At 44.9% G+C, this 24,750-nt stretch overlaps 2 protein-coding genes across 3 annotated transcripts in view; both read left to right on the top strand.

Moving 5' to 3' along the window:
• LOC126174953 (UDP-glycosyltransferase UGT5-like) overlaps positions 1 to 24,750 on the top strand; it is a 486,206-nt gene that overhangs the window by 41,303 nt on the left and 420,153 nt on the right. The window lies entirely within an intron of this gene.
• LOC126176268 (UDP-glycosyltransferase UGT5-like) overlaps positions 23,996 to 24,750 on the top strand; it is a 200,541-nt gene continuing 199,786 nt past the window's right edge. Inside the window, exons 1-2 of the mRNA XM_049923416.1 lie at positions 23,996 to 24,099; positions 24,185 to 24,644. Of these exons, the coding sequence (XP_049779373.1) occupies positions 23,996 to 24,099; positions 24,185 to 24,644 (564 nt within the window). The remainder of the gene's footprint in view (positions 24,100 to 24,184; positions 24,645 to 24,750) is intronic.

The following is a 24,750-nucleotide window of genomic DNA, read 5'->3' as shown; positions in this document are numbered from 1 at the left end:
CCGGCCGGCCGCTTCCCGATCAATGCACTCCTCCAAAAGCAGCCGTCTGTGTTGCGATGTTAACGGCAGACTACGCGTCGGACGGCTGCTCCCTAGTCTGGCTCCTGCTTGTCTCCGTCCAATTATGTGCGATGGCACAAAATGTTGCACGAAGTTTATTACTTTTTTTTTGGAGGGCAGAAGGATTTACGATGTGTTTAGTGGACAAAACGACGATCGTCCCTTCTGGTGGTCAGAATTGGTCGACCGAAAGCTTTTCGACGAGTATGCCTGCCGTCCATCCCATGCAGTCCAACATCGGACCACAGTCACGTCCAGGTGCCACACGAATCTGGACACAGCACGATACGACCAACCGGTCAAATGAGGACCCACAGTAAGATTGCTTTGAAACTCTGTTGCTGATAACGATGTCTCACACGAGTAAGCGGCATCTTCGTGTCTTTCACAGAAGTCACTCAACATCTGACACTGCCCACGCCCCTTACATACCTATCGTACCTGGTAACAACACTAAACACTAGTAACACTATCCACTGTTCTCACGTCACAGGTAGAATTGCAACTCTAATAATTTCCATACCCGAGTGCGGCACACGTATGAAGTTAGATTGACCTCCAACCATTTCTTCAGGTGCTTTGCTCTTTTTAACAAACAGTGTAGGTTTAACTACGAAGCAATAATTGTCCATAAATGCAAGACAAGCTGTAGAGTTATGTCTTAAACACTCCTTTAATAACTCTGAAATACTGACGAAATATAATGAATTTTCGGAAACGCAAAATTTAAATAAACACTTCTGTTGTAACCACGACCGGAACGGTAGCGGGGTTGCCGAGAACGAAACGCGGCGGAACCAAACGGGAGCGTCCCGCGAACAACGAACGAACGGGAAAGGACGGACACGAACAACGACGGACGACCGAGGGAGACCTTACGACGACAACAAGCAAGAAGCAACAGGGTGACAAGCGACACGAATGCACAACGTCCACTAGTAACGAAAACAAAGTACTGTAAACACTCTGTCTGTTGCCGCGCTGTCGATAGAGTCCACGAATTTCGGACTGCCTAGCTGAGCTTTTTCTTTTCTTTATTGTTATTTTAACCCCTTATACAAAGGTGGGCCGACAGCGGCAATATTACTCTGCTCTTCGGCCACAGATAGTACAAATAGCAACAAGGAAGACATAGAAAAACAAAACATAATGATGTACAAAAAACAATAGACACATGAGTAAAAAACACGGAGCCGTTCACAGGTGCAGTAAAATAAAAAACGTTCAGCACTTGTACACGAACACTGATGACTGAAATAACACACGTGGACGATGGAGGGTGAGTGGTGAAACACTAAAGCACTAACACGACGGCACACACAAAGAACCGACGGCGATGATATCCGGCGCGTGAATGTTCACTTGACGTGTACGAGTCCGGGGACCTGCCAAAAAGGGGAAAAGTTGGGGGAGGAGGGAGAGGGGAGGGTGTAAATGCCAGTGGAGATGGAGATGGAGATGGAAGAGGGAGGAAAGAAGGTAGGGGGTAGGGGAAACACAAGGGGAGGAAGGGGGAGGAAGGGAGGAGGGAGAGAAGGGAGAGAGGGTGTCCTAACGAAAAAAACACAGGGTGTGGAAGGGGAGTATAAAAGTTGGTAGGAGGGGCAGATGGAGGGGATGAGGGCATCATCAGGGAGGGGGAGTTGGTGGAAGCCACCTTGGGCGAGGGTATGGAGAGTGGAGACATGGAGATCAGGTGGGACTTGGGAATAGAGGCGCAGTAGTGGACAGGGGTGGGAGAGGATGGGAGAGACAAGAGGGTGAGGGGGATCAAGTTTATGGCAGGTGTAGAGGATCCGTATCTGTTCAAGGAAAAGGAGGAGGTGCGGAAACGGAATAAGGTCATACAGGATCTGTGTGCGGGAGGGGAGACAGATGCGATAGGCGAGGCAGGGCACATGGCGTTCTAGGATTTGAAGGGCTTTGTAAAAGGTAGGAGGGGCGGAGATCCATGCAGGACCTGTGTAGCAGAGTATAGGGCAGATGAGGGATTTATAGGTATGGAGGATGGTGGAGGGGTCCAGATCCCATGTGCAGCCAGAAAGGAGCTTGAGGAGATGGAGGCGGGAGCGTGCCTTGTCTTGGATCGTTCGGAGATGGAGGTCCAGGAGAGGCGACGGTCAAGGGTGACGCCAAGGTACTTGAGAGTAGGGGTGATGATGATAAGGATGGCCATAAATGGTCATATAGAAGCCGTGGAGACGGAAGGAAGAGGTGGTTTTGCCTACAATGATCGCCTGCTAGCTACGCTTTTTTTCCCCTTTATTGTGATTTCATTCCCCTGCCCCATATGGGCAGGGGAGGGCTGTCAGCGGCACAATCCGCCGCTCTTCAGCTGAGAGACACGACAACTAAAACAAGAATAAAATGATACATACATAAGGAGATAAAAAAGGGGAACATAAAACAGAGTAAGGGGAGAAAATGGAGGTAAAAAGACATGGACATGTAAACGTTCATGGGGGACAGTTAAAAAAGTCACCAGAAAGTTAAAAAACACAGTTGGCGATTCTTGAAACACAGAGAAGACACTGAATGCGCATGCACAGGTTAAAAGTTGGCCACAGTATTAAAAACACTCCGAAACAACACACTTAAAACCCACTTGGAGCACACACGACGAAGAGTAAAACTATGAGGTGGGACCTGCCGAGGGAAAGGTCAGACAGGATGGAAAAGGAGGGGAGAGCATGGGGCAGCTGAGGAAGCGGCGGGATGAAGAGAGGAGGGGCAACCGTGGGTTCACGAAGAGGCAGGAGACACGTGGGGAGGGAGAGGAAAAGGGAAGACAGGGCAGGAGGGAGCGCAGAGACACTGAAAGGAGGCACAAGAGATGGAGGGGGAGTAGGAGGTGAAAGCTGCTCAGAAGGAGGGAGGAGGAGAGGGAGCCCAGAGGAGGAGGCAGGAAGAGGGGGTTAGAGTTGGTAGGAAGGGTAGATGTCAGGTCGAAGCTCATCATCCGGGAGGGGTAGATGGTGGAAGTTGTGTTGGGAAAGGAGATGGCCTGCTAGCTGAGCTTTTTTTTTTTTTTTTCTTTATTGTAATTTTTATCACCTTACACAAGGCGGGCTGTCAGCAGCTGAGTACGCCGCTCTTCAGCCTTGAGATTTACAATAAGTAATAAATGGAGGGGACACAGAGAATACAATCAAAAATGGTGGGCAAAACAATGTAGACACCAAAAAACAAAAAACACGGAGCCGTTCACGCCTGACGAGAAAACATCACTGACACTAGTGGACACGGCGCACAAAACAGGGATGATGGCGATGGTACACGTGAACAGTGGCGGCGTTTCGGCGAACAAACACTAAACACAAACGAAGGCACACACACGAGACACTAATGGCGATGACCTCCGGCGTGCGAATGTTCACTGAGCGTGTGCGAGTCCGGGGACCTGCCAAGAGAGGAGGAGGAGGAAGGGGAGTGGGAGAGGTAGAGGGGAGAGCAGAGATGCCATGGGCAGGGGAGAGTGGGGGAGGGAGGAAGGGGGAGGGAAAGCCTGGGGGAAGAGGGGTGGAGGACGGGGGACGGGGGAAAAAGGAAAGAGAAGGGAGGGAGGGTGCCTAAAGGAAAGGAAACAGGGAGTGGGGGGGAGGATCAAAGTTGATAGGAGGGGTAAATGGAAGGGAGGAGGACATCATCAGGGAGGGGGAGCTGGCGGAAGCCACCTCGGAAGAGGGTAAGGAGGGTGGAGAGATGGAGACCGGGTGGGACGTGGGAATACAGGCGCGGCAGCGGGCTGGGGTGTGAGAGGATCGGGGAGACGAGCGGGTGAGGAGGATCGAGTTTACGGGAGGTGTACAGGATCCGTATCCTTTCAAGGAAAAGGAGGAGGTGGGGGAAGGGGATGAGATCGTAGAGGATCCACGTGGGGGAGGGGAGACAGATGCGATAGGCGAGGCGGAGAGCATGGCATTCAAGGATTTGGAGGGATTTGTAAAAGGTAGGGGGGGGGGGGCGGAGATCCAAGCCGGATGGGCATAACAAGGGATAGGGCGGATGAGGGATTTATAGGTGTGGAGGATGGTGGAGGGGTCCAGACCCGCTAGCTGAGCGAGAGGCAGGCGCTTATATACAGGGTACGGTACGTCGCTATTGGCTGCTGGGACCACGTGCTCCACCGTGGCGCCCTCACGGTGTAGCGAGCCAGGAGAGCGCACACAGCCACGGCTTATTGCGCGACAGCTGTAGAGGCCTCTAGTGGTAATAGGGTCCATGCCGTCTGGTGCGGATTCAAAACCCGTGGTGCTCAGTGCCCGAACTTTGCTGTTCTGTGGTTAATGGCGCATCAGAACGTGACCCAGAGTCGTTCAAATTTCATTCACATGAACATTCCAGAAAATCTCAAAGAAAAAAATAATGTGATTACTGACAAAAAAGTGGAAGATACCACGAAAAGTTTAAAAATTTGCAAGAAGCTAAGAGGGGTAAGCGAACAGTCATTGAGGAAGTGGTACTAAGTAAATCTGATACAAAAACATCACCGTTTAAAATATGGAAAATACCACTATCCTCAGTAGTAAAAATTCATATAGAATAAAAAAAATCTCAATAAGAAACTCAAACTCTGTGGCCGTGTAATATGTAATGTGATGAGTCAATCACAGTATGAATTTTAAGAGGGCTATTCTAATGAGGCAGCTATTTATAATTTTATTGAGTACAAAATAAAATGCAAGCATTTGTTATTTTTTGTGACTATTCAAAGTTATTTGGTTGTATCAGTCATAATATTCTGTTAAGAGCAACAACGTTTTTATTAATCCATTAAATTTCGGGCATGCAGCCGCGCAAATAAAATTTCTTCTACTGATATTTCGGCCGCGTATCGTCCGGCCATCTTCAGAGCGAGTCACAAGACAGTCTTGTGACTCGCTCTGAAGATGGCCGGACGATACGCGGCCGAAATATCAGTAGAATAAATTTTATTTGCGCGGCTGCATTCCCGAAATTTGATGGATTATTCATTACGCCGCGAGAAGTTGAAAATGCAACGTTTTTATTGTTTACTTTGTTTCAGAACAATCTTTATTTAGTTCCGTTTTAACAAACTGTTAACGGAAAAGTACGCTAGGATGTTTGAGTGTAGGGACGCCACATCATGTTCATGGGGGAAAATCACGAAGGGCGTTTCTCGGGGTTTCATCATGGGCCCAGTAGTGTTCTTGTTTTATGGTAATGGTCTACCATTTTATTTTCATCAGCTGGCAGAACTGGTGTTATCACGAGCACCATCACGAACACACTCAGCTGCTCACCAAACATGTGTGTTCCTCCCTGAAGGACAACAAAATATAAGAAGTGCGAGGCCCATGGTACGACACGGAAGTAAAGAACGACAGCAGCGCTCCTAGAGGCCTCGCAGCGAACTCTGAATACGAGAAAACAAATCACGAAATTGCGTATTTCTAATTCGAAATTCGCGATTTAGTTGATAATTTTTTATTCGTATGCTCCAAGACAAAAAAGAAGAAACGATTCGACATAAAGGAATTATCCGAGTGGGACGGAAATCTATAGATATGACGTATATGTACAGACAAACAAGTGATTCGAATTTCAGAAGAAATCGATTGTTTATTAAATAGAAAGTGCTTCACAAATTGTACACGTCAACAACGCGGTGGTCCACGCAGTTATTCGGCTTTGCGTTGATTGATGGATTTGTTGGACGTTGGCCACCGCTGTGCTGTAAGCGGATGTCAGTCAAAGAAGTGTTGCCGTGAAAGGAAATGCACCCTCAACCGACACTCCTGGTTGTCGGGCCTTATGGCGGGCGAATGTTAGGTTGGTATCCCACCGCTATCCGGGGCGCCTCCAAACAAATCTCGGCCTGCAATCTCCTTGGCTGCAGTAGAAATGTCTCCAATGATGAGACCTGTTTCGGACTGCTCCCTGATGACCAGCGAAGTCGTGTCTGTAGATGCCTTGGACAGCAGTCGAACGCCAACCTGTCTGTCACCTGTCAGATGGTGGTGGTGGTTGATTCGGTTCAAAATGGTTCAAATGTCTCTGAGCACTAAGGGAATTAACTTCTGAGGTCATCAGTCCCCTAGAACTTAGAACTACTTAAACATAACTAACCTAAGGACATCACACACATCCATGCCCAAGGCAGGATTCGAAGCTGCGACCGTAGCGGTCACACAGTACCAGACTGTAGCGCCTAGAATTGCTCGGCCACCCCGGCCGGCGGTTGATTCGGGGGAGGGGACCTGGCATAGAGGTCTTCGGTCCCTTCGGATTAGGTAAGTATGGGGAAGGAAGTCGGCCGTGCCATTTCAAAGGAACCATCCCGGATTTTGCCTGAAGCGATTTAGGGAAATCACAGAAAACCTAAATCAGGATGGCTAGGCGCGGGTTTGAACCGTCGTCCTCCCGAATGCGAGTCCAGTGTGCTAACCACTGCGCCATCTCACTCGGTCCACCATATGGCCCGACAGCCAGCAGTGATTGTGTGGCGTGCCATTTATTTCATAGCACGACCCCTTCAGTTCTTATCTGCGGCATCCTTTAGCACGGCGGAACGTCGACATATTCTACATCCCGTTTTTTTGCCCATCATGGCAAGCCATCCTCGCCTAACATTTCAAAAAGATAATGGCCGCCCACACACGGCGAGAGTTTCTACTGTTTGTCTTCGCGGTTGCCAAACTCTATCTAGGCCAGCAAGGTCGCTGGACCTCCCACAAACTGAGAACATTTGGAGCATTATCGGCAGGACTCTCCGAACAGCTCGGGATTTTAATGATCTAATGTGATTAAACGATGATGGCCTCCTCTTGGGAAATATTCCATAGTTAAAATAGTCCCCAATCGGATCTCCGGGCAAAGGAGAAAGAAAACTGGCGTTCTACGGATCGGAGCGTGGAATGTCAGATCGCTTAATCGGCCAGGTAGGTTAGAAAATTTAAAAACGGAAATGGATAGATTAATGTTAGATATACTGGGAATTAGTGATGTTCGATGGCAGGAGGAACAAGACTTCTGGTCAGGTGAATACAAGATTATAAATGCAAAATCAAATAAGGGTAATGCAGGAGTAAGTTTAATCATGAATAAAAAAAAGTAGCACTGATAAGCTACTACGAACAGCATAGTGAACGCATTATTGTAGCCAACACAGACACAAAGTCCACGTCTACCACGTCTCCGCAGATGATGAAGAGATTGAAAAAATGTATGAAGCGATAAAAGATATTATTCAGATAAGGGAGACGAAAATTCCATGGTCATGGGGACTGGAATTCGATAACAGGAATAGGAAGAGAAGGAAAAGTAGTAGGTGCATATAGACTGGGGTTGGGAATGAAAGAGGAAGCTGCCAGGTAGAATTTTTGCCCAGAACATAACTTAATCACTTGGTTTAAGAATCATGAAAGAAGGTTGTATTTGTGCAAGAGGCTTGGAGACACTGGGCGGTTTCAGATAGATTATATAATTGTATGACAGAATTTTAGGAACCAGGTTTTAAATTGTAAGACATTGGCCTCTGACCACAATTTATTGGTTATGAACTGTAGATTAAAACTTAAGAAACTGCAAAAAATTGTAAATTTAAGGAGATGGTACCTGGATAAACTGAAAGAACCAAGGGGTAGAGAGTTTCAGAGAGAGCATTAGGGTATAATTGACAAGAACAGGGGAAAGAAATACAGTAGAAGAAAAATGGGCAGCTTTGAGAGATGAAATAGTGAAGGCAGGAGAGGATCAAGTGGATAAAAAGACGAGGGCTAGTAGAAATCCTTGAGTAACAGAAGAGATATTGAATTTAATTGATGAAAGGATAAAATATAAAAAAGTAGTAAATGAAGACGATACAAACGTCTCAAAAATGATATCGACAGAAACTGCAAAATGGCTAAGCAAGAACGGCTAGAGAAAAAATGTAAGGATGTAGAGGCATATATCACTAGGAGTAAGATAGATACTGCCTACAGGAAAATTAGAGAGGCCTATGGAGAAAAGAGAACCAATTGTAAGAATATCAAGAGCTCAGATGGAAAAGAATGGAAAGCGGACAGGTGAAAGGAGTGTGTGGAGGGTCTATACGAGGCCGATGTAGTTCAGGGCAATATGGAAGAGGATGTAGCTGAAGATGAGATGGGGGAAATTGATACTGCGTGAAAAATTTGTCAGAGCACTGAAAGACCTAAGTTGAAACAAGGCCCCAGGAGTGGACAACATTCCATTAGAACTACTGATAGCCTGGAGAGAGCCAGTCATAACAGAACTCTACCATCTGGTGAGCAAGATGTGTGAGACAGACGAAAAATCTTCAGACATGAAGAAGAATATAATAATTCCAATCCCAAAAAAAGGCAGGTGTTGACAGGTGTGAAAATTACCGAACTATCAGTTTAGTAAGTCACGGTTGCAAAATAGTAACACAAATTCCTCACAGACGAATGGAAAAACTGGTAGAAGCCGACCTTGGGGGAGATCAGTTTGGATTCCTTTGAAATGCTGGAACACGCGAGGGAATATTGACCCTACGACTTATCTTAGAAGATAGATTAAAAAAAGGCAAACCTACGTCTTTAAAATTTGTAAACTTAGAGAAAGCTTCTGACAATGTCGACTGGCAAACTCTCTTTCAAATTCTGAAGGTGGCAGGAATAAAATATAGAGAGCGAAATGCTCTTTACAATTTGTACAGAAACAAGATGGCAGTTATAAAGAGTCGAGGGGGATGAAAGGGAAGTAGTGGTTGAGAAGGGAGTGAGATAGGGTTGTAGCCTGTCCCAGATGCTCATCTGCATATACATGGACACTCAGAAAATCACATTTAAGTGCCTGGCAGAAGGTTCATCGAACCATCTTCATAATTCTTTATTATTCCAATCTCGTATAGCGCGCGGGAAGAATGAACAACTATATCTTTGTGTACGAACTCTGATTTACGTTGTTTTATTATGGTGATCGTTTCTCCCTATGTAGGTCGGCATCAAAAAAATATTTTCGCATTCGGATGAAAAAGTTGGTGATTGGAATTTCGTGAGAAGATCTCTCCACAACGAAAAATGTCCATCCCAAATACCGTATCATTTCAGTCACACTCTCTCCCCTATTTCGCGATAATACAAAGCTGCCATTGTTTGAGCTTTTTTATTTTAAATTCAGTGCATTAGTATTTGTAAAATGACTCTTTCTTATAGTGTTCATTAAAAATGACGATCATTCCATTTGCGATCTGTGGAATGGTACATTAGCTTTAGTTGTAAATATTTGTCATGTATTGTTGTTTTTCTGACATGTTCTACATCCCGGATGACCTCCTCACTATGGATCATTTGGAATGAAAGTAAATCTAATCCAATCTAATCTAATCCTATCTGATAAGGATTTCGCACCGCGCAGCCATATTCTAAAAGAGGACGGATAAGGGTAGTGTACGCGGTCTCCTTAGTAGATCTGTTACAGATCCTAAGTGTCGTTTGATTAGCCTTCCCCACAACATTTTCTCTATTCTATGTGTTATTCAATCTGTATATTGAGCAAACAGTAATGGAAACAACAGAAAAATGTGGAGTAGGAATAAAAGTCCATGGAGAAGAAATTAAAATGGTTCAAATGGCTCTGAGCACTATGGGACTTAATATCTGAGGTCATCAGTCCCCTAGAACTTAGAACGACTTAAACCTAACTAACCTAAGGACATCACACGCATCCATGCCCGAGGCAGGATTCGAACCTGCGACCGTAGCGGTCGCACGGTTCCAGACTGAAGCGCCTAGAACCGCTGGGCCACACCTGCCGGCAGAATGAATTACAACTTTAAGGTTTCCCGACGACATTGCAATTTTGTCAGAGACAGCAAAGGACCTGGAAGAGCAGTTGAACGGTATGGACAGTGTCTTGGAAGTAGGATATAAGATGAAAAGCAACAAAAGCAAAATGAGGATAATGGAATGTAGTCGAATTAAATCAGGTGATTCTGAGGGAATGAGATAAGGAAATAAGACACTTAAAGCAGTGGATGAGTTTTGCTGTTTGGGCAGCAAAATAATTGATGATGGTCGAAGTAGAGAGGATTTACAATGTAGACTGGCTATGGCAAGGAGAGCGTTCCTGAAGAAGAGAAATTTGTTAACATCGAGTATAGATTTAGGTGTCGGGAAGTCTTTTCTGTAAGTATTTGTATAGAGTGTAGTCATGTATGGAAGTGAAACATGGACGATAAATAGCTTAGACTAGAAGAGAACAGTAGCTTTTAAATGGGGTGCTGCGGAAGGGCGCTGAAGATTAGTTGGGTAGATCATGTAATTAATGAGGAGGTACTGAATAGAATAGGGGAGAAGAGGAATTTGTGGATCAACTTGACTAGAAGGATACATTCTGTGGCATCAAAGAATTACCAGTTTAGCACTGGAGGGGAGTATGGAGGACAAAACTCGTAGAAGCAGACCAAGAGATGAATAGAGAAGCAGATTCAAAAGGATGTAGGTTGAAGTAGTTGCTCGGAGATGAAGAAGCTTGCACAGGACATAGTAGCATGAAGAGCTGCCTCAAACCAGGCAGAAGACGGAAGACCACAACAACAACAATGTACCAGTTCGACAGAATTTGGCGCGGTATCCCTCAGGATGACATCCAACAACTCTGTCAACCAATGCCTAGCCGAATAACCGCTTGAATAAGGGCCAGAGGTGGACCAACGCATTATTGATTTGCTCAGTTTGTGAAGCCCTTTCTCTTGAATAAATAATTTTTTTGACATTGTAATCATTTGTTTGTCCATTTACGTGCATCTATCGTTATATTTCAGAATTCTCAGTCAGAAACCAAGATCAACTTCTCATAGCTGGGTTTCACAATCATGTAAAATTTTATAAAAGACGTCGTGGTTGCCTTTTGTATCTAAAATAATTTATTTTTAAAACCAAATATTGCAGTTTAGACTTATGCGATCAGTTCAGCTTCTATTTATGTGATACAGAAAACAAACAGGCAATCGTGGATTCATTTACACCACACAATATTATGAGTCTACGCAAAAATTAAGCAGATTGCTAACAAGATATTCACAAAGCAGTTCAAAGAGTACAACATGAAGAAGAAGTAATAATCGTGAACACAATACGATGAAACCAGCTTCTGTCACGTCAGATGAGTTTTAGGTTTAGACATGTGCTTAAGAGGCGTTATTTTCTCTTAGTGGCCCAAACTCCCTTGCTTGTAAATGCTAAAAATGTAACAGCAGTTGCGCACATGTATTCAAATGTTGTTAGCATGTACTACAAGCAATATATCTAAGCAAAAATCAATATGCTATAATCATCTTCCCACCCTGATGGAAATTTAAAAGCAAATTATCAATGGATCTACTAGTGAACTATTTATAACTAGAGTTTACTAAATGCCGGAGCATTCAGTACTGTGGAAGTATATTCACACCATACCACACATTCCCATGTGCAATTATGCCCATCGATGTAGAATGTTTTTGCTGCATAATAGTAAGTGGTACAAGAGCTACGTACTCAGACACTAATTCTAAAATGTATACTAAATGGGAAGGAGGAACATCATTCGAAGCGGAGTTCTCCATTAAATGCGGGAAGGTACGATAAACGGATTCGAACTAAAATAAAAAAGAATACGAACAACGTAATTTCGACGCATTTACGTCGATCAGTTCACAGACGGGTTTATAGGAGGAATAAATGGCCACAGAAAATTGTACAATGAAACCAGCTTCTGTTTTATATAAAAACGAAAACAAATAAGGAATTATTTTCTCCACCCCATATTACAGATGCGAGCAAGATCAAGCACAAAACGAGTAAAATATTAACAGTGCAATTCATGGAGTGCAATAAACATATGAAGTTGAACTCTGTCAGTAACACAGTGCTATGAAATCAACTTCTGTCCTGAACCGTCTGCCCCGATAACTGAGTGGTCAGCGTGACGGATTGCCGTCCTAAGGGCCCGGGTTCGATTTCCGGTTGGGTAGGGGAATTTTCTCCGCTCAGGGACTAGGTGTTGTGTTGTCTTCATCATCATTTCATCCCCATCCGGCGCGCAGGTCGCCCAATGTGGCGCCGAATGTAATGAGACCTGCGCCAAGGCGGCCGGACCTGCCCCGCAAGGGGCCTCCCGGCCAATCACGCCAAACGCTCATTTCCATTTCCATTTGTCCTGAACGAAATCAAAACAAATATGGAAGGATTTAAATCGCCCAATAAGAAGACGAGATGTTTGCTTGATAAACTTGCAGCGTTCCAAGTGGCCTGGCAGCGAACCAAGATCGTGTTACCGGAAGTCCCCATATGAGTTTCACCCCCCCCTCCTTCCCCCCCCCCCCATCTACTCCTTTCGCTCATTCCATCGTAACGTCATAGCGAAGTACTAAGGACAGAGCGTGCGAGAGATGCGCGTGTGCAGACAGTGACAGCAGCCTATTGCGCTGTTGCACATGGTAGGTCAGTACAGGGACAGTTACAGTTGTTTGCGGATGACGTCATGTCATGTGCTCGAGTGGATTCTGCATCACAGATTTGCAGTCAGGGCGCGTAGGATAACCGTGAGTGCCCAAACGAAATTTCAACCACATATTATAACTCCAGGTGTCGGTCCAGTGTGCTAGAACCAGCTTTTATGAGAGAACACAACAGACCTCCACCGTGCCCTTGGGTGACTGTCCTTTGACACCACCGAAGTCCCAAATGGCGGTAGATTAGCATCAGTGGATTGAACGGTATGCGGCGTCTGGCTCGGAGCTGTCCTTGAAGTAAACGATTTACAACAGTTCATTGCGCCACTGTGATGGCAGCTGCTACTCACATTGCTACTGGACGTGCAGTACGTTGCGCCAGAACACGATGGTCTCTCCTCTCGTTCCGCGTGGCCCTTCAGAGCCCGGTCTTCTTGCAACCGCACATTCACGTGACCATCACTGCGAGACATTATATACAGTGGTTACATTCCTGTCAAGTCTTTCCGCAGTACTGCAGAAGGGACATCCAGCTTCTCGTAGCCCTGTCATACGACCCCGCTCAAACTCAGTGACGTGTCGAGAATTGCGTCTTTGCCACGTGAAAGCCATTCTTGAGTAACACCATGTCCAGTCTGAAAGGTAACTAACGCTGATGACCTTAACAGCGTGTATTCGAAAAATACATGATTTGCATCCTCGTAGTGGGCCTAATAGCGCCACTCTTACGCGACAGACGCGAAATTCGAAAAGAAAAAGGTGCGACAACATGCCTATCAACTTTCGTTTATCTCGCACAATTTCTTCTTAGTGATGCGATGGTTTTCCGCCAGTGTGTTTAGCGTAAGTCCACAAGTGACCTTTTCTGTAATAACCCATCACTAAGCACTCATTGCACAAAGGAAAATAATTAAAATAATCGTAATGCAACTGAGGATATTGGCCATAGCTTTACAGCACATATATTTCCTGAAGAAATTTATTGCCCACAATTCATTGCAGTTTGAGAGTTATGAACCAGTTCACAAATACAGCAATAGAAAGAAAAATGATTTTAATTTCGTTCTAGTGAAACTAACTTAGGCACAAGGTGTGAAATACGGACCTATGATACTCTTTGATAACTTTTTCTATGGAGATGGAATGTATGAAGGACCTTAGAAGTGTTTTCTCATGAAGACTTAAGTGGTTTCTTCTAAACAACATTTTCTGCACCATACAGCAACTCTTGATTAGAAATAAGTAGACTTATGCAAAACTGTAACTGGCAAGTATAGAGACGTGAAACAGTTACTACAGTCTTTTATTTAGTTCAAAAATTCCTGATAATAACGTTTATGGTCGTGCATGGGCCACAGAACTATGTAACTAACTAACTGAGGTATAAAGGATTCATCCTTTGCCAAGAAAGAGTAAGAAAACTGGTGTTTGTACTTGACATTTGTACTTAACAAAATAAAGGATACCTGCAGCCACCACACATGGTTGGCAGCATCGTGGTATGCTCTCCTTGCGGCTGTTGAAAGAGCAATGATGGATGTCCACAAAGTTCCTGCACAGCTCTGCATGCGTCCTTGGTCGCAGGTCATCTGCGGTTCTTCTCCTCCTATTCATCGCTACTCGGCTCTCTGCAAATCATATGCGGGATCATGTGTGATCTGTCTACGTGGCATACGCATCTTCACCACATATTCGTCCGCTAGGGCAGACAGGCATTGTCTTCTAGAGACAGAGACTACGAGGGAACTTTGAAAAGTCACTCATTTGGCTCAAGGGTGGGCGATATTTAACATAACTGTTAAAATAATACTGCTACTGAAATGTAACTATGAAGCAATAACACGATCCGCTATGGGTATATTACATTCACGAACAGAGAAGCGAATTTTCGTCACACTCCTCGTCTTGTATAGCTATGAAGCTAAAATACATTTCTTCTGGCAATGGCCATGAAACTAAACAACTTTTCTTCTAGCCATGAGAATAACCGCCCGGGGGCGATGGCGGGGGGTCGCAGACTCGAGTCCTCCATAATATTATTTGAAAAGCGATTTAAGTTTTTTGAGTCTTAGTTGACAAAAAATGATACCGTTGATCCAAACTTAACTGATTACACGTACTGAAAGCTCTTGTGCAGTAAGAATTTACAGTTTTCAGGAATTACTAACGTTCCAGTGAATCAAATGCGCTTGTATTACTCACCAAAAAGAATTTAGTTTGAAAAACGATTGTTTAGGTCATAATGTATAGTAATAGTCCACACACTGTCGACAAATTTAAATATTAACACTATTTAACTTTTTTAGAGTCGGTAATGCAGTCTTAAAATGACACGCTTTAGAAGTTTTAAGCGCCATTGAAATATCTGTTCTGAGGCATTGAGAATGCTCCATAAAGCGGTTTTAGGTCCTAATTTTTTCAACTTCTTTCAAGGGGATCTCATGTGTAGACCCCCTTCTGATATGCACTGTATCTATTGAACCCTCCCGCCCCAATAATTTAGTGCTGGTGTCAGTTACAAATTTCATTAATGTACAACAAACCAATACTCTTACCATTCACGCCTTGCCACGGCAGTAGACAGACTCAGAATTCTGTCTCGGAGCTCTTTAAACTGAGACGTCTCGTGTGATCAGCACAATGGCCACACTCCTAGGAAGCACACGAACGGTTTTGTGTTTCCCCGAAGCCGTTCCAAGTGGCAGCCGCTACTCCGTAATAGCTCCACACGGGCAGTGTTACTAGCGGATGGAACTTCTGTTTTCGTTAGCAGCTCACAGTTTAAGGGGTAGGTGTGGACAGCGTGAGAAGTGGCTGATTGGATGGATCACTCGATGTGTTGTTTAAAGATGTGCACTGAGTAACTTATATTCTCAAGGAAACAACATTTGGTGTGTAACTGGTATGTAAATGTTTAACCCAGAAAACGGGTATTTTATATATCTCGAAGCGGTGTCGAAGATAAACGTAGTTACAAAGCGCAGTATCTTCTTGGTACGCTGAAGCTATGAAGAGAGTAGTTAATGAACGATCAAAAGGCTTTTGCACTACATGTTAATTGAATGGAAATGACTTATCGAGAGGCAGGTGCAAAATAAAAGCTAAGCTCAACGAGACGGGGAAATATATAACAGCGATTCTGGAAAAGGAGTGAAGGAAATAAGATTAGGGTTTAACGTCCCGTCGACGTTGAGGTCATTAGAGACGGAGCAGAAGCTGGAAATGTTTCAAGAATGGTGAAGTAAATCGACCGTGCTCTTTACAAAGGAACCATCCCAGCATTTTCCCGTGGCAGATGAGGGAAATCGCGGAAAACATATTCTGCATAGCCTGACGCGAATTTTTAACCGTCGTCCTCCCAAATGCGGACCATTGTTGTAATCATTGCCCCATCTCACTGGCTGTGCTAGTGAAGAATGAAAAAAAAAACAAGTCGTTAGAAGTGTAGCTTTCCTTTCGCGGAAGGGGCGAAACATTCGCAGCTCCGAGTGTATTCTGTGCTCTTGTGAGCAGGTATAAACACTGTGTGTATGTTCCACATCTCCTCCAAAACCGCAGGACCGATTTCAGCCAAACTTGGTACAGGTATACTGTCACTGTACAACATATAGTTCAGGAGATTACCATTGATCTGATAAACGAACTGGGAGGTCAGTCATAAAAACAAAGGCGTTTTTCGCTGCGGCAGGACCTTCTCATGAAATTTCAATCACCAACTTTCTCCTCACAGTGAGAAAATATTTTGCTAGCACCCGCCTACATATTGGAAATGATCATCATAATAGAACAAGAGAAATCTGAGCTCGCACGGAAAGCTAGAGTGGAGCGGCAGCTTAAAGATGATTTGATGAACCCTCTGCCTGGCACTTAGTTGTTAGTTGGAGAGTAATCATACAAATGCATGTAGGTAAGTAGAAGAAAAAAGTTGGGTGAAAAACTGCGCCGGCCGGGGTGGCCGAGCGTTTCTAGGCGCTACAGTCTGGAACCGCGCGATCGCTACGGTCGCAGGTTCGAATCCTGCCTCGGGCATGGATGTGTGTGATGTCCTTAGGTTAGTTAGGTTTAATTAGTTCTAAGTTGTAGGGGACTGATGACCTTAGAAGTTAAGTCCCATAGTGCTCAGAGTTATTCGAACCATTTGAATTTGAAAAACTGCCGCATCATGTATGATGTTTAAATTAATTACTTCTTTACTAGTAACTCCATTCGCAACACATTTTTCGGTCGGTAATCACTTATGGTGGCGATATGCCAAAATATTTATATCACTGGAGAACACATCGTTCAGAAGATATGACGTCATAAATATTAAGTACAAGGCCAGACGTTGGGCAGTACGGGCGTGGTCGCATAGCTATAAATAAGTACCTGGGCAACACCGCGTATCTCCGCTAGAATTACATAAAGTTAAGCATAGTAATCCTAGATTCAGTTTTGTCTGTGTTCGTTTCCGGTTGCTAAAAGTAATTGGCAGGCATAAGTCAAGTTATTTGTGAAGATATGTTACTGTAACAGACGAAAGTTACGAATTTGCATGGTACGATATTTGTAATCAAACATTATGTCCCAAAATGACTGACAGTAACCTGAGAGAACATCTGGAGAGAAAGCATCCAACAATATTTTTGTCAATTTACGTTTATCGCCATGGAAAGATGCAGAAACGATTCTGTATGTAAATGCGATCTATTTGATGAAGGAACTATGAATACATTGTTTCGAACTTAAAACGAATCTCGTTAAAAATTTAGAAACGAATGTTACACTAATGTGAACCATTTTAATGATTTCGCCGTGTCTCACTGCCTACATGGACCGAATTTAACAAATATCAAGTTTCTGGAAACCATTAATACTTATAATAATGTGTTTATCCCATCACTGATGTGATACATAGAAGAAAGAAAAAAAAATTATGTTTAACGTCCCACTGAATACAAGGTGGTTACAGGTGGAGCAAATGTGCGGACTGCATGAGCCAGGATTGTTTCACGCTGTCCTCTCTTCCTCCTCTTTCCATCATCCCTTGCTCATACCGCATGTACACACATTAAAAAAAGTTTTTCATCACGTCGGTTCCGAGAGTTCCGGAACCTTTTCAGAGAATTGGAATAGACATCCGCGTGACCGCTACGGTCGCAGGTTCGAATCCTGCCTCGGGCATGGATGTGTGTGATGTCCTTAGGTTAGTTAGGTTTAAGTAGTTCTAAGTTCTAGGGGACTGATGACCACAGATGTTAAGTCCCATAGTGCTCAGAGCCATTTGAACCATTTGAATTGAGATCAACATAAACATCATTTCCGCCGTTTTTATTGCTCATGAAAATCACACGCATGTTGTACCACCATATAGCGAGACCTTCAGAGGTGGTGCTCCAGACTGCTGTACACACCGGTATCTCTAATACCCAGTAGCGCGTCCTTTTGAACTGATGCATACCTGTATTCGTCGTGGCATGATATCCACAAGTTCATCAAGGCACTGTTGGTCCAGATTGTCCCACTCCTCAACGGCGATAGGGCGTAGAACCCTCAGGGTGGTTGGTGGGGAACGTCGTCCATAAACAGCACTTTTCAATCTATCCCAGGCATGTTCGTAAGGGTTCATGTCTGGAGAACATGCTGGCCACTCTAATCGAGCGATGTCGTTATCCTGAAGGAAGTCATTCACAAGATGTACATGATGGGAGCGCGAACTGTCGTCCATGAAGACGAATGCCTCGCCAGTATGCTGCCGACATGGTTGCACTATCGGTCGGAGGATGGCAATCACGTATCGTACAGCCATGACGGCGCCTTCCATGACCACCAGCGGCAGACGTCGGCCCCACATAATGCCACCCCAAAACAGCAGGGAAGCTCCACCTTTCTGCACTCGCTGCACAGTGTGTCTAAGGCGTTTGGCCTGCTGAGGTTGCTTCCAAACACGTCTCTGACGATTGTCTGGTTGAAGGCATATGCGACACACATCGGTGAAGAGAACGTGACGCCACTGAGCGGCACATTCGGCATGTTGTTGGGCCCATCTGTACCGCGCTGCATGGTGTCGTGGTTGGAAAGATGGACCTCGCCGTGGACGTCGGTAGTGAAGTTGCGCATCTTGCAGACTATTGAGCACAGTTTGAGTCGTAACACGAAGTCCTGTGGCTGCAGGAAAAGCATTATTCAACATGGTGGCGTTCTGTCAAGGTTCCTTCGAGCCATAATCCATAGGTAACGGTCATCCACTGCAGTAGTAGCACTTGGGCGGCCTGGGCGAGGCCCTACACCGAACTCATGGTCCGCCCCTATATGGTTTCATTGTCGATGGGATGCTCAGCTCTACATATTCCTTCCTTTACGATGTTCTTTTGTTTGCACGTTTCTGTGGCTCTAAATTTTCATTAAAAGTTTTAATAATTTCCCGTTGACTTTTGATGATACGTCAGTACAACCAGTTGACATGTTACGTTCTACAAGTGCAGTACGCAGTCAGTTGGGCATCTATGTTACTACAAGTAACACTTGACACGATATTCTGTATTACGTTCTTTTCTTTACTGCGTGAACTTGTTTGTCAATTGATTTAATTATATTTATTCTTAATATATCATCCTTAAGTGGTGCGCCGCGGTATCCCCGCGCGGTCTGTCGTCGCCTTGCCACGGTTCTCGCGGCTCCCCCTGTCGAGGTTCGAGTCCTCCCTCGGGCACTGGTGTGTGTGTTGTCCTTAGCGTGAGTTAGTTTCAGTTAGATTAAGTAGTGTGTAAGCCTAGAGACCGATGACCTAAACAGTTTGGTGCCATAGGAACTTACCACAATTTTCAAATTGAAGTCGTGCTTTCATGTCAACTGTGACGTGTTTGGTAGATACTCGGATGATGTTTCCCACCCGAAACGCTTAAATAGTGAAGTTTTAACAACAGGTGGCTTCTTTTGCACGATCTAAAACCTGTGCTTAGTAAAAAAGGTAAATGAAATCGGCCGCTTTCTTTTCGAGAAAATTATCGTGATTTATTTCCGTGGCGATTTAGGGAAACCCCGGAAATTCTAAATTTAGATAGCTAGATGGGGTTCGAACCGCTTTCATTCCGAGCCTCAGCCACATCTCTCGGTGACGTGGTTACAGTACGTCATCACTGTAGTCGCCGGCCGGGGAGGCCGAGCGGTTCTAGGCGCTTCAGTCTGGAACCGCGCGACCGCTACGGTCGGAGGTTCGAATCCTGCTTCGGGCATGGATGTGTGTGATGTCCTTAGGTTAGTTAGGTTTAAGTAGTTCTAAGTTCTAGGGGACTGATGACCTCAGAAGTTAAGTCCCATAGTGCTCAGAGCCATTTGAGCCATCTCTGTAGTCGACAGAAGAAGAAACATTCACTCGATGACAAACAAAAGTGTGACCCAACCCAATACGACACCTCATTAATCACTAAACTGCTTACTGTGTATGTCAGAAGCGTCACAATAGAGAGTTCAGTGCTACTGTTGGCTTGGGAGACTCCTATGTGTAAATTCAGCAGCTTAATACAGAAGGATTTGCTTCATTAGCGCACTACAACACATACAGACGGCGATAGTATCGCCTACACAAGGCAGAAACGGGCAGTGCATTGGCGGAGCTGTCATTAGTACTTAAGTGATTAATGTGAAAAGGTTTCCGAAGTGATTGTGGCCGCACGGCGGAAATTAATCGACTTCGAACGTGGAATAGTACTTAGAGTCGGACGCATGGGACATTCAGTTTCGGAAATCGTCAGCGAATTCAATATCCCGAGGTTCACAGCCACAAGAGTGTGTCGAGAATACCAAATTTCAGCTATTACCTCTCACCATGGACAACGCAGTGGCCTACGGCCTTCACTTAACGACCGAGAGCAGCGGGTTTTGCTTAGAGTTGTCAGTGCTAACAGACAAGCAACACTGGGTGATAGAATCGCAGAAATCAATGTAGGACGCACGACGAACATATCCGTTAGGACAATGAGGCGAAATTTTCTTTAATGAGCTATGGCGGCAGTCGACCGACACGAGTGCCTCAGTTAACAGCTGGAATCGTGACCATACCAGCTGGGCTCTAGAGTCTGGAAAACTGTGGCCTGGTTAGACGAGTCTCGAGTTCATTTGATAAGAGATGACGGTATGGTTCAATTGTGGCCCAGACCCCACGAGACCATTGATCCTAGTTGTCAATAAGGCACTGTGCAAGCTAGTGGTGGCCGGCTGCATAATGGTGCGGGCTATGTTTACATGGAATGGAACTGATCATTGACTGGAAACGGTTATCTTCGGCTACTTACAGACTATTTTCAGCCATTTGTGGACTTTATGTTGCTAAACAACATTGGAATTTGTATGAATTAAAATTGCCATGTCTCTGGGCCATAATTGTTCGCAACTGGTTTGAAGAACATTCTGGACAATTACAGCGATTTGATTTGGCCACCCATCTCGCCCGACATGAATCCCATTGGACGTTTATGGGATACAGTCGAGAGGTCAGAACGCCCACAAAATCCTGCATAGAAGCAGCAAGGCTTATCATTTATGCAGGGGACTTCCAACGGCTTGTAGAGTGCATATCACGTCGAGTTGCTGCACTTCCCAAAGGATAAAGAAGGTCCGACACGATATTAGGAGGGCTTTTGTCACCTCGTTGTATGATCCCTTTCTTCGCAGTTCGTGACAGTATGAGAGTTGTGTCTTAAATGGATCTGTTAAGTGTAGGTGCTTGTAATGGGTATGTGTATATATCCCTAACATATGTTAGTTGCATAATTCTTGAACGCATTCTTAGTTGGAATATAATAAATTTCAGTGAGACCAATAACCTTACACTACCGGCCATTAAAATTGCTACACCAAGAAGAAATGCAGATGATAAACGGGTATTCATTGGACAAATATATTATACTAGAACTGACACGTCATTACATTTTCACGCAATTTGGGTGCATAGATCCTGCGAAAATAGTAGCCAGAACAACCACCTCTGGCCGTAATAACGGCCTTGATACGCCTGGGTATTGAGTCAAACAGAGCTTGGATGGCGTGCACAGGTACAGCTGCCCATGCAGCTTCAACACGATATCACAGTTCATCAAGAGTAGTGACTGGCGTATTGTGACGAGCCTGTTGCTCGGCCACCATTGACCAGACGTTTTCAGTTGGTGAGAGATCTGGAGAATGTGCTGGCCAGGGCAGCAGTCGAACATTTTCTGTGTCCAGAAAGGCCAGTACAGGACAAGCAAGTTGCGGTAGTGCATTATCCTGCTGAAATGTAAGGTTTCGCAGAGATCTAATGAAGGGTAGAGCCACGGGTCGTAACACATCTGAAATGTAACGTCCACTGTTCAAAGTGCCGTCAATGCGAACAAGAGGTGACTGAGAGGTATAACCAATGGCACCACATACCACCACGCCGGGTGATACGCCAGTATGGCGATGACGAATACACGCTTCCAATGTGCGTTCACCGCGATGCCGCCAAACACGGATGAAGCCATCATGATGCTGTAAACAGAACCTGGATTCGTCCGAAAAAATGACGTTTTGCCATTCGTGCACCCAGGTTCGTCGATGAGTACAGCATCGCAGGGGCTCCTGTCTGTGTTGCAGCGTCAGGGGTAACCGCAGCCATGGTTCAAATGGTTCAAATGGCTCTGAGCACTATGTGAGTTAAAATCTGAGGTCATTAGTCCCCTAGAACTTAGAACTACTTAAACCTAACTAACCTAAGGACACCACACACATCCATGCCCGGGGCAGGATTCGAACCTGCGACCGCAGCAGCAGCGCGGTTCCGGGCTGAAGCGCCTAGAACCGCTCGGCCACTCCGGCCGGCGCAGCCATGGTCTCCGAGCTGATAGTCCATGCTGCTGCAAACGTCGTCGAACTGTTCGTGCAGATGGTTGTTGACTTGCAAACGTCCCCATCTGTTGACTCAGTGATCGAGACGTGGCTACACGATCCGTTACAGCCATGCGGATAAGATGCCTGTCATCTCGACTGTTAGTGACACGAGGCCGTTGGAATCCAGCATGGCGTTCCGTATTACCCTCCTGAACCCACCGATTCCATATTCTGCCAACAGTCATTGGATCTCGACCAACGCGAGCAGCAATGTCGCGATACGATAAACCGCAATCGCGATAGGCTACAATCCGACGTTTATCAAAGTCGGATACGTGATGATTACGCATTTCACCTCCTTACACGATGCATCACAACAACGTTTCACCAGGCAACGCCGGTCAACTGCTGTTTGTGTATGGGAAATCGACTGGAAACTTTCCTCATTTCAGCACGTCGTAAGTGTCGCCACCGGCGCCAACCTTGTGTGAATGCTCTGAAAAGCTAATCATTTGCATATACAGCATTACAGCATCTTCTTCCTGTCGGTTACATTTCGCGTCTGTAGCACGTCACCTTCCTGGTGTAGCAATTTTAATGGCCAGTAGTGTATAATGCCTTATTTGTATTGTATGAAAATGTGAGAAGAGGGAGCTGGCCGCGGTGGCCGTGCGGTTCTAGGCGCTCCAGTCCAGAGCCACGCTGTTGCTACGGTCGCAGGTTCGAATCCTGCCTCGGGCATGGGTGTATGTGATGTCCTTAGGTTAGTTAGGTTTAAGTCGTTCTAAGTTCTAAGGGACTGATTACCTCAGATGGTAAGTCCCATAGTGCTCAGAGCCATTTGAACCATTTGAGAAGAGGGAGAGTGAAACCCGTGACAGCACGTAGCCTCTTCTCAAACAGGCACCAAGGGGACCACCCAGCTTAACATTCCCATCTATCGGACGGATTTCAGTCAACAGTTTGTCATTCCCTCACTCCATGTACCGTTATAGGGACTTCTGGTATTTAGTCCAGATTATTGGCGCAAAGTCTTGTGTTCAAGGGCACTACACATGAGCCGCAGTCCATTTGCCAGGTAAATACAAGAGATGAAAATTAATTCCAACGCCCGGTCTCGAGCCACACACCTCAGAGTCGAGAAACACCGTACTGACATACGTTAGCTAGCTCAGCTGTGACGATGCTCGTTGTCTGGCGTACTTTTATGCACGTGTGGACTGTAGCCAGTAAACCAGTGTATAGACGATGTAGATATGGCGGGAAAAAATGTTTCTGATCCTCTTCAATGCGTTATCTTCAAATAACGTACCTATTCGAAGTCTGTTACAGGTAATTGTTAAGCGCACGTCCACTGACAAACAAGCTCATGCAGTAAAGAAAACAACAGAATATCGTGTCAAGTGTTATTTATACTTACAGCTACTCAGCTGACTGCGTACTGTAGTTATAGAATGAGTTTCAGCTTCTTCTCATTCAGTTTTCCTTTTTCACGCCGACACTTAGAAGTTGGGCACCATTGTGTAGTTCGTTATTGAACATGTAACATATTTGTGGGACGTATCTACTGAAATACTTTTTTTCCTACAGAAAAACATCCAGAATTTTACAGAAATTGATGTATCGATGACATACGACTATTGGAGAAAATTTGACTTTACTTCGATGTCAGACCAAAGTCCAGTTGGATTCATAGAAACATGGTCTCCTTCAGGAAAGGCGGCGTGTGAGATGCAGTCAGAATCCCAACAGATGAAGAATTTTCTCCGGTAATTATGTTTGAATTGAGCGATATGTTTTACATTCTTAAATGCTTAATACTAAGATGTTTAGATGTCTTACTTTTGTTTGCAGGTCCCAGCCGTCTTTCGACGTAGTTATTCTGGAGAGGTTAGTGTATTATTGCTATTATGGCTTGATTCACCAGTTGGGATCCCCACCAACAATTGGCTACGTGTCTCTGGGCGCTCCTGGTCCAGTTCTCGCTTCTTATGGAAATCCCAACAACCCAGCATACTGTCCCGAAATGATGGTTGGCTACACAGACCACATGTCTTTCTGGGAAAGACTATATAATGCCTATTTTATGGCTCGAATATTTTACACATGGAACTACGTATCAATGCCATCGCAAAATGAACTGATTAGGAAGTATTTTGGCCCTGATCACCCCCCTGTGGAAGAAATTGACAGAAACTTCAGCCTTCTTATTGTCAACAACCACTTCAGCGTGAATTACCCACGGCCACTGTTGCCTAATGTCATTGAGGTGACTGGACTACATCTAGAGAAACAGCGGAAGCCACTTCCTCGGGTAAGTGTATTAACCCAGAAGAATAATTTCATTTTTAAATTATTTGTGTAAAACTCTTCCTTGTAAGAATATCCTCCACTCTTGATGAGTAACTGAACATTTCTTG

This window comes from Schistocerca cancellata, chromosome 3 (assembly GCF_023864275.1).
Source record: "Schistocerca cancellata isolate TAMUIC-IGC-003103 chromosome 3, iqSchCanc2.1, whole genome shotgun sequence".
NCBI lineage: Eukaryota > Metazoa > Arthropoda > Insecta > Orthoptera > Acrididae > Schistocerca > Schistocerca cancellata.
Note: the sequence above shows the minus strand (reverse complement) of the source record. Positions and strands in the feature narration are given on the sequence as shown.